We start from the raw sequence: 16387 nt of genomic DNA, 5'->3' as shown, positions 1-16387 counted from the left end.
ATTGCCAAAACTGATCAGTCTTGAACACCATTGAAAGTCAATGGGGGGGAAGGATCTGTTTTCTATTGTGCCATATTGTGTCAGTGAAAACTGATCCGTCCCCATTGACTTACATTGTGTGTCAGGACGGATCTGTTTCCCTCTGCATCGTCAGGCGGACACCAAAACGCTGCAAGCAGCATTTTGGTGTCCGCCTCCAGAGCGGAACGGAGGCAAACGGATGCATTCTGAACGGATCCTTATCAGAATGCATTGGGGCAAAACTGATCCGTTTTGGACCGCTTGCGAGAGCCCTGAACGGATCTCACAAACAGAAAGCCAAAACGCCAGTGTGAAAGTAGCCTAACTTTTGACCCGTGTCCGCAACCTGCCTCATCTATGGAAAGAATCATACTTACTTATTCCTCACTGCTTCAGTCCTGCGTGATGGCTTCTGGTCCATGGCTTGTTTAAAGGCTATGTACACCTTCAGGAGCATTTTTTATGTTTGCATTTTACTCATTGTGGACTAAAAATAGTTTTTTTAAATTAGTTTATTAAAAATGTTGAGCCATTTCTGAGATACAAGGGTTCATAAAAATCAGTCTGTTTACAAGTTGTGACTTTGTTTCTATAAATCATCTGACTAAGGCTACATGCACACACCAGTGAAAAAAAAGTCTGTTAAAAACGGACACAATATAGTTTAACTTCTAAGTAGCTTGATTACTTGGTGAGATGGTGAGAAAAAGCCCAATGTCACCATTTTACTACAGCAAATTTGTATTACTAAATTATTGGCCATTTATGAAGGCGTCGGAGTGTGATAAAATGCAGGAGTTGGAAGCAGAATTTTGCTTACCAACTCCACAACCCTGCTTCTAGCAAAGCAAGCAACCCTGCTAAAGCTGCTGGTACCTTTTTACTTGGAAGCATTTGAGTTGCTTCCATTGACTTCAGTAGCAGCTGTATAAATATGTATGCAGTTAGCTCTCCTTTGTGGCACTTGTAGGCAGCCAGATTCTAGTCACTCGGTGTTCTTAGCTATGTCAGTAATGTTAATTGAGGCACTCTGCTTGCATTAGCTACTTGTTTTTGGCTGGTACTATTGTTTATGGGGAGCACTCTGTTGTTACTGTCAAAGTGTGTCGTTTTTTTCCCGCACCAGATAAAAATACTCTCAGTGAAAGTTTGGCATCACATGGGACGTTATGCTTTTAGGAAGCATCTGCCATTCCCAAGCTGAACATATTTTCCCCCAAAAAAATCATTATGAAATGTAGGGATAAAGATGAGAAGGGGATGACATAAGTGCAACACTAGACTCGCCTAGTGTACTGTTTAGTCTTGGCATATCCAGCTATATTGTGTCATGTTTAGTCTTGCCAAGTCTTATGTGCCTATCTGTCACCGCAGGTTATTTACAGAACAATGTCACCACCTTATTCAGCTGTGGATCCCTATAGTGAAAAGGCTCAGGACCAGCTGAAGATCACTAACCTACGTGTACAGCTGCTGAAGCAACAAAGATGCCCATGTGTGAATAAGAGTTTGGATGTCAAGCCGCAGTCCCTAGCACACTATGCTGTATACGACTTCATTGTGAAAGGAAGCTGCTTTTGCAACGGACATGCAGATCACTGTGTTCCAACAGATGGATTCCGACAAGTCCGGACAACCAGCAAACTCCAGGTGGTGAGTATAAAATTATTGTGCAATAGAATTCATTTCAAGATATGACTGCTGACACCACAGGCTACTACACACAAGTCTCATTCGTGCAATGATGAAACTATTTTTTTATATTGTTGTATATTGTCTACATATTTTTCTTTCTGTCCCATTTCATTTTCCTGTTTTTCTGTTAAGTTCATTAGTATTTGGCGGTGCAAATTTCCTTTTTATATTCTTTAGGCCCCATTCACACGATTGCACTTTTCAGTGGGACTATATTACTAGGGTATGGGCACACTGCCTGAAGTTTTTTGTAGTCAAAACCAGGAGGGAAAACCAGTGAAGGAAAGCTTTGATTGATTTCTGACTGTCCCTGATTGATTTTTCACTGTTTCTGACTCCCTTATGGTGGGTTCACTTCAACGTTATGAGCTCCGTTATTGCTTTCCATTATAACGGAAAATAACGGAATTCATTAGACGGAATTCTAGATGGAAACCTTTAGAGGCATTCCGTTTTGATCTGTCATAATATAATAGAAGTCAGTGGCAAGTGTAGGAAGGAACAAGGAGCCATCATTGATGGTCAGTATGTGTCACCGAGGTTCCTGGCCTCGGTGAGGTAAGAGCCGTTTTTTCCCCTGAAGTGTCAGTATTGCAGATTGTAGTCTGACACTTCAGCTGTTTAGTATGGCTGTAAAGCTTATCCGGGACGGCTTTTACTGTGAGTAGCCAAAGTGTTGGGTGGGTGGCTACTCCCCACGTTCCAGGCTGGGTCTTGTCAGGTTTAAAAGCAGTCAGCACTGTCAGGTAGTGAGGATTACTCCTCTATGATAGTGTCGCTGTGGAGATCTCTGCGCTGAGGTCTGAAGACTGTGTGTCAGGCGAGCAGGCCACCTTACAGCCTACAAGTGGACTTTCTGAGGCTGCGTATTCAGCCGGGTGTGAACTGACACCTAAGATACCAGGTGAACGTTATTTTGTTTTTCTATGTGTGAACAAGCACTAAGCCTGAAAAGGGACTGTTGTGTTATGTTATGAGTGTGAATAAAACACTGAAGATTGATTTTAAAACCTGGTCCGTTGTCCTCTATACTGTGTCCGCTAACCTGCCTACCAGAGTGAATCCCCACATTAGCATAACAGATCCGTCGACCATGTTATAACTGAAAGCAATAACGGAATTCATAACATTTATGTGAACCTGTCGTAAGATCATTTTCCCGGCAGACATCATCACACGCAACCACCCTCATTCGCAGCCCTGCACAGAATGGCATTCTGCTCGGGCAACCTCCCTGCCTGCTTCAGCATTGATTGGCTCATCCAGCCTGTCTCTCTCTCTCTCCCCCCCCCCCCCCCCCCTCTTCCTCTGAGGGTCACCCTTATTCTTCCTTCCTAGTGCTTTTTTCCCCGCCAACATGTGCACGAAAATGGCGCTATGCACTTTAGTGAATTGTCCGAAATGAACCCAGAAAGATTTGGGTTTTTCTGTCATCCAAAAAATAGCAAAGTTTGGACCAAACTCGGCTCAGTTCGAACTGGTTTGCTCATCCTTAAACACAATATAACTGCTGATTTTGGGTTTGGGTATAATCAGCTCTCAGGTCTCTTTTCCATATTTATGCGTTTGGCAAAGCTCCAGTCTTATGACTTTCATACTTGTCATTTATATAAAAGAAAATATGAAAAAAGCTAAATAGTTGGTGACTCAAGTAAATTGTCTGGTGAAGAAAAGGCATTTCCCCTTAAACTCTTAGGAATGTCATGTGAACTCCACAACTATTTGGTGCCATTCTCTCAAGGAACTTCCACTTTTAAATGTTCAGTGACTAAATGAGTTCATACAAGGTTCAGCAAATATGAATTCTCCCAAAACAGCCCATGTACCAGACTTCTGGAGGACGACTTGTGTATGTACTCTTGAGGCATCTGGACACTGAAGTTACAAGTAGTACACCTTCTGTACTCCGTCTGAATAAATGTTAGTGTCTGTCAGGAAATCAGTGGTTAATGTTCCATGCTCTGCAATCCAATCTGTAAGCCACACACACTTAAGAACAACTGTCTAAATTCCATTTCCTGCATGATTTTATACAACCTTATTATGTTATTTTATCTTATTGTAAGTTAAAGGCCAGTTAAAATGATTTATTTTATGCCATATTTCAGATGAGAACATGAGCCATACTTTAAGGAGGTTCTCCACTCAAATTTGATGATTGGAGAGCCATTAGATTTGAAATAGCAAGATAGCAAACAAAGAAATGGCATATACATAACTTCTATATTGCAAATTATCTGTACTAGCTATCATACCAGAATATGCAACATAACCACTTTATATTACTATGTGGTGCTTCAAAATGTGCTAACACAAACCTATTGAACTAAAATACACAAAAGTATTACAAGCAATGCAGATCTTTATTGGCACAAAGAATACAATACATTAAAAACGAGGCAACATCCAGTAGAGGAACTGACTACTAGTATCTAGCATAGCTGGACTGTAATGGTATTCGAGGGCAGAGCAGCTGCTTTCCGGCATAAATGAGAATTCTTTAGATGTGTTAAAACCTTTTTTTTTTTTAACAATTAACAAAAAAAACTGAATGAACAAAAGAGAAATCTAAATCAAATCAATATTTGGTGTGACCACCCTTTGCCTTCCACACAGCCTCAATTCTACTAGGTACACACACACACACACAGCTTTTGAAGGAACTTAGGCTACTTTCACACTTGCGTTCAGAGCGGATCCGTCTGAGACGGATCTGCTCATATAATGCAGACGGTGGCTCCGTTCAGTACGGATCCGTCTGCATTATAATGTTAAAAAATTTCTAAGTGTGAAAGTAGCCTGAATGGATCCGTCCAGACTTTCAATGTAAAGTCAATGGGGGACGGATCCGTTTGAAGATTGAGCCATAGTGTGTCATCTTCAAACGGATCCGTCCCCATTGACTTACATTGTAAGTCCGGACGGATCCGCATGCCTCCGCGCGGCCAGGCGGACACCCGAACGCTGCAAGCAGCGTTCAGGTGTCCGCCTGCTGAGCGGAGCGGAGGCTGAACGCTGCCAGACTGATGCATTCTGAGCGGACCCCTTCAAACGGAGCTCACAAGCGGACACCCGAACGCTAGTGTGAAAGTAGCCTTAGTGGGGAGATTATTCCAGACATCTTGGAGAGCTAGCCACAAATCTGTGGATGTAGGCTTGCTCTAATCTTTGTGTCTCTTCATGTAATCTCAGACAGACTCAATGTTGAAATCGGGGCTATTTGGGCGCCTTATCACTTCCAGGACTACTTGTTCTTCTTTACACTGAAGATGGTTCTGACATTGACTGTATGTTTGGGGTCGTTGTCCTGCTGCAGAATAAATTTAAAGCTAATCAGACGCCTCCCTGATGATATTGCATGATGGATAAGTATCTGCCTGGATTTCTGAGCATTGAGGACACCATTAATCCCAACCAAATTCTCAACTCTATTTGCTGAAATGCAGCCCCAAGCTTCCAAGGATCCTCCCCCTGCTTCACTCAATATTGTACTGGTCTCCAGCAAACAAACTGCCTTTTGTTACAATCAAATATTTCTTATTTATGTTATCTATTACTTATTTATATAGTGCTAACATATTGCACAGCGCTTAACAGACATTGCCATCACGCTGTCCCCAGTGGGCCCCACAATCTAAACTGGGAGGAAACCACAGTACCCCTGAAGCAAACCCATACCAATGTTGGGAGAACATAACTTCACAAGCATTTTTTTCCACCTATATTCTGCCATACTTTTATGGGACCAATGTTCACATTGTTTTTTTGATTCCACTGAAATAGTGGACCTACATGCTTACTACCACTCCATTCAAAAAGGGTAACTTGGGGACCCCTCGTTCTTATTATTGCTGTGGGTCTCAGCAGTCAGATCTCCCTCAATCTGATATTTATTATCTATCCTGTGGATAAACACTTTTTCTAGGTTTACCCCTTTAATCTCAGTGAAGCGCAGTGTCATACAATATTATACTCTTTATTTATTTATTTATTTTAAACTCATTTTATTGAACAATAAACAAAGTGGTACAGACATTCAAAGATTGGCATCATAATCTTATGTACAACAGAATCATAGAGTTCACAACAAGAACATACCACAGTGGAACAATAACAGTGACTGGTCTACCATTGACAGATGCGTCCAAATGTAGCATTTAGTAATCATAGTTGCGAAATGGTCGGATTGTGTCGATCACTCAGGATGGATGGTCTGTAAGAGCCAGCCGAGCACCTCAGAATTTCTGGAATTTAGTTGAGCACTTTCTATGTTTGAAAACAAACATGAATGGAATTAACAGCAGCCTTCCATGTAGCATGAGTGGGTGGGCGACGGTCTATCCATCTCAATGCAGTGGTTTTCCCAGCCATACAGGAAGATACGAACATAATGTGGCCAAAGATCTTCCTGCAGTAAGCCAAATAGACAGATCTGTGGAGTAAATTGATAGAATCTACCGGTGATATCTTTAAGGATAGCTACAACTTCCTCCCAAATGCAATACACATGGGGTACTCCCATACCATATGCCAAAAGTCCAATCTAGGGCATTACCATCGGTGACAAGGCCTATCGTTAGGGTAGGTCTTCAATATCTGATTGGCAGGGGTACGACAACCCGGCACCTGCGCGCATCAGCTGTTTGAAGAGGAGGCTGCACTCCATGTGAGCGCTGGATCTTGTTCAATACACTAAGGCCTCTTGCACAGTACCATATATATTTTGTGGAACAGCTGGCCCCTAATACACTGCACCACCAAAACTTCTGACACTACGGGCAGTATAATGAACAGGAAGCAATCAAACAGCTGATCGGATGGGGGTGTGCAGCTTGTCAGACCCCCGCTGATCAGATATTGATTACCTTTTCCTGATGATAGGTCATCAATATATACATATATATATGGCATGCACAAGCCCTTTAAGTAGCAGTGATGGAAAATTCAAATTTGGAGCAACTTATTATTAATGGAGGGAGAGACCGATATAGGGGAGGCTAGTATCTCTCGCCAGTCTTCATCTGTCACATTGGGGATGTGGGGTTTCCATTTCCAATAAAGAAGGGGGGTGTCCTGACTCTCACCTGAGTGCAGCAGACACAAATGTGGGCAAAGAAGTGTTGAGCATGTTGGATTTTAACATGCCTTATCCTATTGCTCTCACCAATAGTGGTGTCTGGCAGTGGCTTACTCTCCTCTGCCCATTAAGAACACATGCTTGCTCAGCAGAGCTTGCACGTCTTTAGGGGGGTATCGAAAGTAATAGCTGTTAACATGCAGTATGTAAAATGAAAAGACCCCCATTAGAATATTGTCAGGTACCGTATATTATTGAAAGTCACAATATTGAAAATAGATAAAACTGTGGATTGGGGCCCTTTCCTATTTCACTTTATATTGTGCAATATTCTTTATCTTAATATTATGTAGACTCTCTTTAGTGAAACAGATTTTTTTTTTTTTTATATTTAAAGGGTTCGTCTCATCTCGCTGTTACTAAGGCGAGATGAGACACAGTCCTGACCACCTCCTGGGAAACTGTAGAATGCTTCAGCACTTTGGTGTTTCAGTAGCTCCCATTGCTGTGCATGAGATCTGTGGAAACAACGTAGGACAATAAGCTATGCTGTTTCCGAGGTAGGGAGACAGGATAACTTGCTGGCTGGTGCTCAGGACTGTGTCTCCTCTATCCTTTGTAACGGCGAGATGAGACAACCATTTTAATAAGTATCCGATATTTATTCTGCAGTGAGACACATGAAATTTGTAGGCTTTTTCTTTTTTCATGTCATTTTCAAAGAGCTGAAATGCATAAATTTCAAATATTTTGGTGTATACTTTTCATGACTTTGTTTACCTTATTCCATATGAATAATAACCACATCACTTTTCATGAGATACTGTATCAAAAGGACTGCATGTAGGAAGGGGCTTCTCAGTTTTCTTAGGATAAACAGGGGGAATACTTTGAGGTTCCTATTAAAGAATATTAAATAACAGTCATCTTACTGTAAACACTACTGACTTGTCAGACACAGTAGCTGTTGAATGATGGATCTCCTCCTCACGCAGGCCCATGTCAGCAAACATTTCATGTCTTAGAAAGAAATATCTGTCATGTCAAAATATTTAGCATCTTTACTACACCACAGCGGTCTCTGTGGCATTATGTCATCTGTATCTTCAACAAAAGGCTTTGTTGTTTAAGTTGTAAAAGCTTCAAGAAACCCTTTCATAATTATTGTATTATGTCTCTCAAGAGCAACTTTTATTTTTCATCTGACAAATGCAAGTAAAAGTAAGCTGGATTTCTACATCGATTACAATTATAGATAAATACAACCTAAAACTAGAATAGGTGGGGTAATCAGGACTCCCTGTCCCTCCAAGGAGTCACCCTGTTCCAATTAATATGAACTAAGCTTCTCGCCCTATCATAACCTGCAAATTGTGCATGCTCCTAAGCAACACCTGGTTTCACCCGCCATTATTTTCCTATATTCTGCCACAGATCTGGTGTAAGTGGCTTGATAAATCTCCCCCAATGTGTATGTAATACTTCATTATTCATTTTACTTGCTCTTTCCCTCTTATCACAAAATTTGACTTATTTTTTTTTAAAGGGGGTTTCTGAGTGTTTAATACTGATGACCTATCCTCTGCGAGTGCCGATGCCATCTCAAACAGCTGACCAATTACCAGGCCCGTCGCTAAGGGACAGGCAAAACAAACAATTGCTTGGGGCCCCGAGCTGGTTGGGGCCCCGAGCTGGACGGGGCCAAACAGAGTAACTCAGAAGATTCGATGGTATATTCTAACCCCCAGGCAAGCGTCCCCGTCACCATGGGAACGCCTGGGGGTTAGAATATACCATCGGATCTGAGTTTTACGAGCTCAGTGAGATCGCAAAAACTCAAATCCAATGGTATATTCTAACCCCCAGGCGTTCCTATGGTGACGGGGACGCTTGCCTGGGGGTTAGAATATACAGGGCCACGCCGCTCGCGGCTCACAGCAGTATATTTTAAACCAATCAGTAACTACTTTAACTTTATTCATTGCTCATTGCTGAGCTCTTAACTTGGATTATTTGGATATCTCTTACTTTGTCTTCGCTCCGGTAACTAACAGCAGGCAGCGGGGGGCGGCGCTCACTCACTGTCACTGACGTCAGGCGCCTGCTCCTCCCACTAGGCGGCGCAGGCGCGTGACGTCAGTGAGTGAGCGCCGCCTGCACTGCCTGCTGTTAGTTACCGGAGCGAAGACAAAGTAAGAGATATCCAAATAATCCAAGTTAAGAGCTCAGCAATGAGCAATGAATAAAGTTAAAGTAGTTACTGATTAGTTTATAAATATACTGCTGTGAGCGTCGGGGAGGGGGATCTGTGGATTGCACAGTTGGGGGATCTGTGGATGGCAGTGCCATCCACAGATCCCCCTACAGTGCCATCCACAGATCCCCCCTCCCCTAAACAGTGCCATCCACAGATCTCCCCCCTAAACAGTGCCACCCACAGATCTCCCCCCTAAACAGTGCCATCCACAGATCCCCCTACAGTGCCATCCACAGATCCCCCTCCCCTAAACAGTGCCACCCACAGATCTCCCCCTCCCCTAAACAGTGCCACCCACAGATCTCCCCCTCCCCTAAACAGTGCCACCCACAGATCTCCCCCTAAACAGTGCCATCCACAGATCCCCCCCTAAACAGTGCCATCCACAGATCCCCCCCTAAACAGTGCCATCCACAGATCCCCCCTAAACAGTGCCATCCACAGATCCCCCCCTCCCCTAAACAGTGCCATCCACAGATCCCCCTACAGTGCCATCCACAGATCCCCCCCTAAACAGTGCCATCCACAGTATTTGCACTGTAAACCTCCTTTTTTATTTATAATAAAGTGTGGGTGAACTTAAACTGTATGACTATACTGTGGTTCCTGTAGGCTTTGCGTGCGTAAGGTGGGGAGGGCGTGGAGGGGGGGGGGGGGCCTCCATGTCTATTTTGCTTGGGGCCCCCAAATTCCTTCAAACGGCCCTGCCAATTACCCCACCGATCAGATACTGATGACCTTTCCTGAGGATTGGTCATCGGTATAAAGTCTCGGCATAAAAGTCACATTTAATAGTTTCAATTTGGTGTTTTGACTTTGCAGGTCCATGGTAATTGTGTTTGTAAGCACAATACAGCAGGACCTCATTGTGAGCAGTGTGCACCTCTTTATAATGACCAGCCCTGGAAAGCAGCAAATGGGAAAACTGGGGAACCGAACATGTGTGAAAGTAAGTAAAATAGACCATTTTTTTTGTTTAATTGTTGGTGTATGTCTATTTTTTAGGACTCAAAGCAGGGCTGTGGAGCTGGAGTTAGTTTTGAGTGGAGTCAGAGTTGGTAGAAATGTACCACCTCTAACTCTGGCTTAAAAATACAAATATTCGATGGTATGTGTTAACGTGTATAATTTATTTCTTAATACATAGCTTGTTGTATATTTGCTGTCAAATTAATTAAGGAAAGTTTAGATTTAGATTATATAAATATATTCAAGGATATTTATTAAGCTTTTCACGCAAAACAAATTGCATAAAAAGGTGCAGATTATAGCACAAACCATATTTGCTCTATAGATTGTGACTTTCACTTCTCTTGCCACTTTTCGAGGAGTGGCATTGCCTGACAGATTTATTATCATTTCTGACAAAAAAATAGCGTAAATGACCGTTCAAAACTACACTAGCTCATAGCTGGTATAGATTTGAACTTTGACACACAGGCTGCCTGAAAATGCACCAAATTTAGGCTAGTGCGCCGACGGTCTTTATACTAAATGGCTTCCGTGTTCTTCCAGTGTCTCCATGCCGCAAAAGGTAGGACATGACCCATGTTTGGCTGCATCATGCGGATTCCAGACCCTTTGAAGTCAATGGGTCTGCACCGTGATGCAGGGTGCATGCGGCCAGTGCCCGTATTTTGTGGATGCGCTGTTTTCAGTCCGCAGAATGGGCACGGTGTCCCACTTTCATGTGAATGCACCCTTAGTAGTATTGTCAGTAGAATTATGTGGTTTCATAAAAATGAAAAATAAAAATAAAAATGAAATACTGAAAAATAAAAAAATAAACACTATTAGGGTACTTTCACACTAGCGTTATTCTTTTCTGGTATTGAAATCCGGTATAAGGTCTCAATACCGAAAAAAAATGCATCAGTTTTGTCTCAATGCATTCTGAATGAAAAGGTATCCGTTCAGTATGCATCAGGATATCTTCCGATCCATCCCTTGTCTGGTACTTTTTTTTTTTTTTCAGCCAAAATCCCGGAACACTACCGCACCTGCCGGATCCGTCATTAATTTCCATTGAAATGTATTAATGCCGGATCCAGTACCAAGTGTTCCAGAAATTACCACAATGAATGGGGACAAAACTGAACAGAACGGAATGCTCCAAAATGCATTCCATTCTGTTTAGTTGCGTTTCCATACTGGAGTGCAAACCGCTACATGTTGTAGTTTGCTTTTCGTCCTGGGATGCGGAGCAAGACTGATCCGGCATGACCCCCAATGCAGGTCAATGGGGACAGATCGTTTTGTCTGACACAATCTGCCACAATAGAAAACGGATCCGTCCCCCTTTGACTTTCAGTGGAGTTCATGACGGATCTGTCTTGGCAATGTTAAAGAATTGTCAAAGATAATACAACCGGATCCGTTTATAACGGATGCAGATGGTTGTATTATCAGTAACGGAAGCGTTTTTGCTGAACCCTGCCGGATCCAGTAAAATGCTAGTGTGAAAGTAGCCTTAGTCACCTGTTCAGTCCCCCACTGATCCAGCACAGACGCTCTGGTGGATTTACTGTGACCACTGTAGCCAATCAGTGGCCTCAATGTTCATGTCCCATACTACTGCCGTCATCATTTAGTGAAGGGAGCCTAAATGCCAGTAGCCTGGTACTTAACCCTTTCCCGAAAGCCCATTGACTATATACTTCTGGGCGATCGTGCTTCATCTAACTGTGCAACTGTCAGGTTTTTCACTGTCCCTGCCTTCCCCTATACTTAGTGCTCAATCAGCTGTGTGTGTATAGAGATCAGGAATCGATGGTGCCATTTCCTGCTCTGGTCCCAGCAGTCATGTGATCGCCTGGAGTGGGAGTGTGCATGAGCTGCTGGGTCTTATCAGACCCACATCATCCCTGCAGTGAGCCCTGTACAACATCATTCCCTGAAGTACCCCTGTAACTGAGGCTACTATGCTCCTATCTACAGGATAGATCAGTAATTTAAAAAAATGTAAAGTTAAATGTCCGCTAAAGTTCTTGCATGACCTCATGGGAGCACAAAGTGTAAAATAAAAAAAACCTGAAGAAAAAAAAAAAAAAAAAAACGCCCCCACACCACAATTTCTATCCCAGCAACCATAACCTATATATGCCATATATCAAAATGCCTATTATGGAAAGGTGACTTAATAAAAAGAAAATATATTTTAGTTGCACTATTAACAAAAAAATAAACAAACTATTCCCTCTACCCCATCGCCTGCTCCTCCGCAGTTTTTTGTTTACATTTTTCCTTTTTATGAAAAATAAAAACAAAAAATGCTAAAATAAAAACATTAAAAGTAAAGCCCCATGTAGCACCAAAAAAAGGTGCAAAGATTACACTGACAGAACATAACATGTTTGGTCTGCATCATGAACCAAAACAGTGCATGCTCCTATGATTTTTCTACTGAACCATAGTCATTGGAAATCCACTGATGTGTGAAAAATCATATTGAAATCAATGGGTACGTGTGCTCTTCATGGAAAATTCGGATATATGAACAAGGCCTTAAAGTAGTTTTCTGGGATTTTGATACTGATGACCTATCCTCAGGATAGGTGATCAGTATGTGATTGGTGGGGTCCAACACCAGGGACCCCCACCAATCAGCTGATTGAGAAGGTGCTGGTGCTCCTCTGAGCTCCGTGGCCTTCTTTGCGCTTGCCAAGCATTGACTATGGGGCTGAGCACGATACCAAGCACAGCCTGTTTACAATGTACTGCGCTGTGCTTGGTTAGCTGCGATAAGGCAGTGGGTCTCACAGGAGTGCCAGTGCCTTCTCAAACAGCTGATCGCTAGGGGTCCTGGGTGTCGGACCCCACCAATCGGATACTGATGACCTTATTCTGAGGATAGGTTATCAGTATCAAAATCCAGGAAAACCCTTTTAAGGCCTCTTTCACACTGCCGTGTGCGGCCCGTGGTCGTGCAGCGGCCCGCAAAATGCGGGCCGCAATGCACAAGCACAGTCCGTGGGGCAGCCGCAGCGGCTCACGGACCTATTCACTTGAATGGGTCCACGATCCGGCCGTTGCGCAAAAAGATAGGACATGTTCTATCTTTTTGCGGAACGGAAGAACGGCAAGAAACCCCACGGAAGCACTCCGTAGTGCTTCCGTAGGGTTCAGTTCCATGGTTCCGTTCCGCACCATTCCGCATCTCCGGATTTGCTGACCCATTCAAGTGAATGGGTCCGCATCCGTGATGCGGAATGCCCACGGAACGGCGCCCGTGTATTGCGGGCCGCAATACGGCAACGGGCCGCACACGTCAGTGTGAAAGAGGCCTAACCAGGTGAACTACAGCTATGTGTCTATGCAAATGGTTGTATAGGGAGGTTGCTGGTGACAGATTCCATTTAAGGCCTCATGCACACTCTACCATGTATATTTTGCAATCATCCGTGCACATTCCACATCCATATGTCCATTCTACAAAAAGATAGAACATGTCCTATATGTGGCTGCACAATGCAACCATTGACCCATTGAAGGCAATGGGACCGTAAAAAAAAAATATGCGACACAGACATCACACGGACGTCATCCCTGTTTTGCGGATCTGCTTTTAGTGGCCTGCAAAATACATATGGTTGTGTAAATGAGGCCTGTGTTTTATTGCCTGTGAATCTGAAAAGTAAGTCATGCAATATAGGATGGTACCAGAGAAAATGAATTGCCAATTACTAATAAGAGCAATGTCTTACAAGAATCACTTCTTTACAATATACAGTATTTCCATCAGGTCTCCTGTACTTTCTGCCAGATTTGAAGTCTGTGTTACATATATGTATTTACTAACAGTTGTTGCATCGCTATCAATGAGCGAGCACGAATGCTGCTTTCGCTAGTTATAGTGTATTTCTGTGGTCATTCAGCATGTATAGAAAGATTCTTCACCTATAAATACCACAAATTTCCCATCAAGTGCTCTGTACCTGCTGATAAATTGTGGTCCCTCTTTTACTGTCCTCTCCTTTTTCATTGATAGAGTGCAAATGTAATGGTCATGCCGACAGCTGTCATTTTAACATGGATGTGTGGCTGGCATCAGGCAACCGAAGTGGAGGGGTATGTGACAACTGCCAGCACAACACAGAAGGGATACACTGCCAGAGATGTAAGCCAGGGTTCTTTCGAGATTTAAAGATCCCATTCTCCGCACCAGAGGCCTGCAAAGGTACTGCAAGTAGTAGTCTGTCATCCGATGCATGGTTCATACTGTTAACAATGGCTTTAAGGTCCCTTTCACACGAACGATTTTTCCGCGCGGGTGCAATGCGTGACGCATAGCACCCGCACTGAATCCTGACCCATTCATTTCAATGGGTCTGTGTACATGAGCATTGTTTTTCACGCATCAGTTCTGCGTTGCGTGAAAATCGCAGCATGTTCTATATTCTGCGTTTTTCACGCAGCCCTGGCTCTATAGAAGTGAATGGGGCTGCGTGAAAAACGCATTACATCCGCAAGCAAGTGCGAGTGTGATGCGTTTTTTCACTGATGGTTGCTAGGAGATGTTGTTTGTAAACCTTCAGTTTTTTATCACACACGTGAAAAACGCATCAAAACGCATTGCACCCGCGCGGAAAAAACTGAACAACTGAACACAATCGCATACAAAACTGACTGAACTTGCTTGCAAAATAGTGCGAATTTCACTGAACACACTCTGAACGCATCCGGACCTAATCCGTCACGCTCGTGTGAAAGAGGCCTAACATGGTCAGTATTTTGCATCAGTTTTGGAACCAGGAATATAAGGTCCCTTTCACACGAGCGAGTTTTCTGCACGGGTGCAGTGCGTGACGTGAACGCATAGCACCCGCACTGAATCCTGACCCATTCATTTCAATGGGGCTGTGTACATGAGCGTTGTTTTTCACGCATCAGTTCTGCGTTGCGTGAAAATCGCAGCATGTTCTATATTCTGCGTTTTTCACGCAGCCCTGGCCCCATAGAAGTGAATGGGGCTGCGTGAAAAACTCATTGCATCCGCAAGCAAGTGCGGGTGCGATGCGTTTTTCACTGATGGTTGCTAAGAGATGTTGTTTGTAAACCTTCAGTTTTTTATCACGCGCATGAAAAACGCATCAAAACGCATTGCACCCGCGCGGAAAAAACTGAACAACTAAACGCAATCGCAGACAAAACTGACTGAACTTGCATGCAAAATAGTGTTTCACTGAACGCACTCTGAACGCATCCGGACCTAATCCGTCACTCTCGTGTGAAACCAGCCTAAGGCCTCTTTCACACTACAGTATGTTGCATTCAGTGTTTTGCGTTCCGTTTTTCACGGATCCGTTGTTCCGTTTTTTGCTTCCGTTGTGGTTCCGTTTCCGTTCCGTTGTTCTGTTCCGTTTTTCCGTATGGCAAATACAGTATACAGTAATTTCATATTAAAAATTGGGCTGGGCATAACATTTTCAATTGATGGTTCCGCAAAAAACGGAACGGATACGGAAGACATACGGATGCATTTCCGTATGTGTTCCGTTTTTTTTGCGGCCCCATTGACTTGAATGGAGCCACGGACTGTGATTCTCGGCCAAATATAGGACATGTTCTATCTTTTCAACGGAACGGAAAAACGGAAATACGGAAACGGAATGCATACGGAACACATTCCGTTTTTTTGCGGAACCATTGAAATGAATGGTTCCGTATACGGACCGTATACGGAACGCAAAAAACGGACCGTATACGGAACGCAAAAAACTGTAGTGTGAAAGAGGCCTAATAGATAGATTTTAACCTCTTCTGTGTTTTGGACCCATTCGGGGTTTTGGTCTATGGCTACGTCTTCACGACGACATTTGTCGCGCGGCAGATAGGGCACAACTACACTGCAACATTTTGTTGCACTAATGTCGCGCAACAATTTTTGTAATGGCAGTCTATGGTGTCGCACTGCAACATGCTGCAACTGCGACGCAACAGTCGCAGAAAAATCCATCTCAAATGGATTTTCTGCAACTGTTGCATCGCAGTCGCAGCATGTTGCATGTTGCAGTGCGACACAATAGACTGCCATTATAAAAATTGTTGCGCGACATTAGTGCAACAAAATGTCGCGCAACAAATGTCGTCTTGTAGACGTGGCCTATAAATGCTGGTGCAGAATACTAACTAAAATGCCATATGAAAGTGACTTAAAGGGGACTTAAAGGGGTTCTCCGGGAAACAAACCCCTCCCCCCCCCCTGAAAATACTGAAAAAAACATGTTATTGTAAATATAATGGCTCCTTTAGGCTAGGGGGCAATCAGTGGAGAAATTAAATAATTGGCGCTGTCAAATTACTGAGCGTGGAATCCGTCCTAATTGCTGTACACAGCA

The 16387-nt window shown here is 43.3% G+C and overlaps 1 protein-coding gene across 1 annotated transcript in view; it reads left to right on the top strand.

The window, feature by feature from the left end:
- Positions 1-16387, top strand: part of NTN4 (netrin 4) — a 160259-nt gene that overhangs the window by 83994 nt on the left and 59878 nt on the right. Inside the window, exons 3-5 of the mRNA XM_044280539.1 lie at positions 1396-1674; positions 9873-9999; positions 14038-14226. Of these exons, the coding sequence (XP_044136474.1) occupies positions 1396-1674; positions 9873-9999; positions 14038-14226 (595 nt within the window). The remainder of the gene's footprint in view (positions 1-1395; positions 1675-9872; positions 10000-14037; positions 14227-16387) is intronic.

Source organism: Bufo gargarizans, chromosome 2 (genome assembly GCF_014858855.1).
Source record: "Bufo gargarizans isolate SCDJY-AF-19 chromosome 2, ASM1485885v1, whole genome shotgun sequence".
Taxonomy (NCBI): domain Eukaryota; kingdom Metazoa; phylum Chordata; class Amphibia; order Anura; family Bufonidae; genus Bufo; species Bufo gargarizans.
Note: the sequence above shows the minus strand (reverse complement) of the source record. Positions and strands in the feature narration are given on the sequence as shown.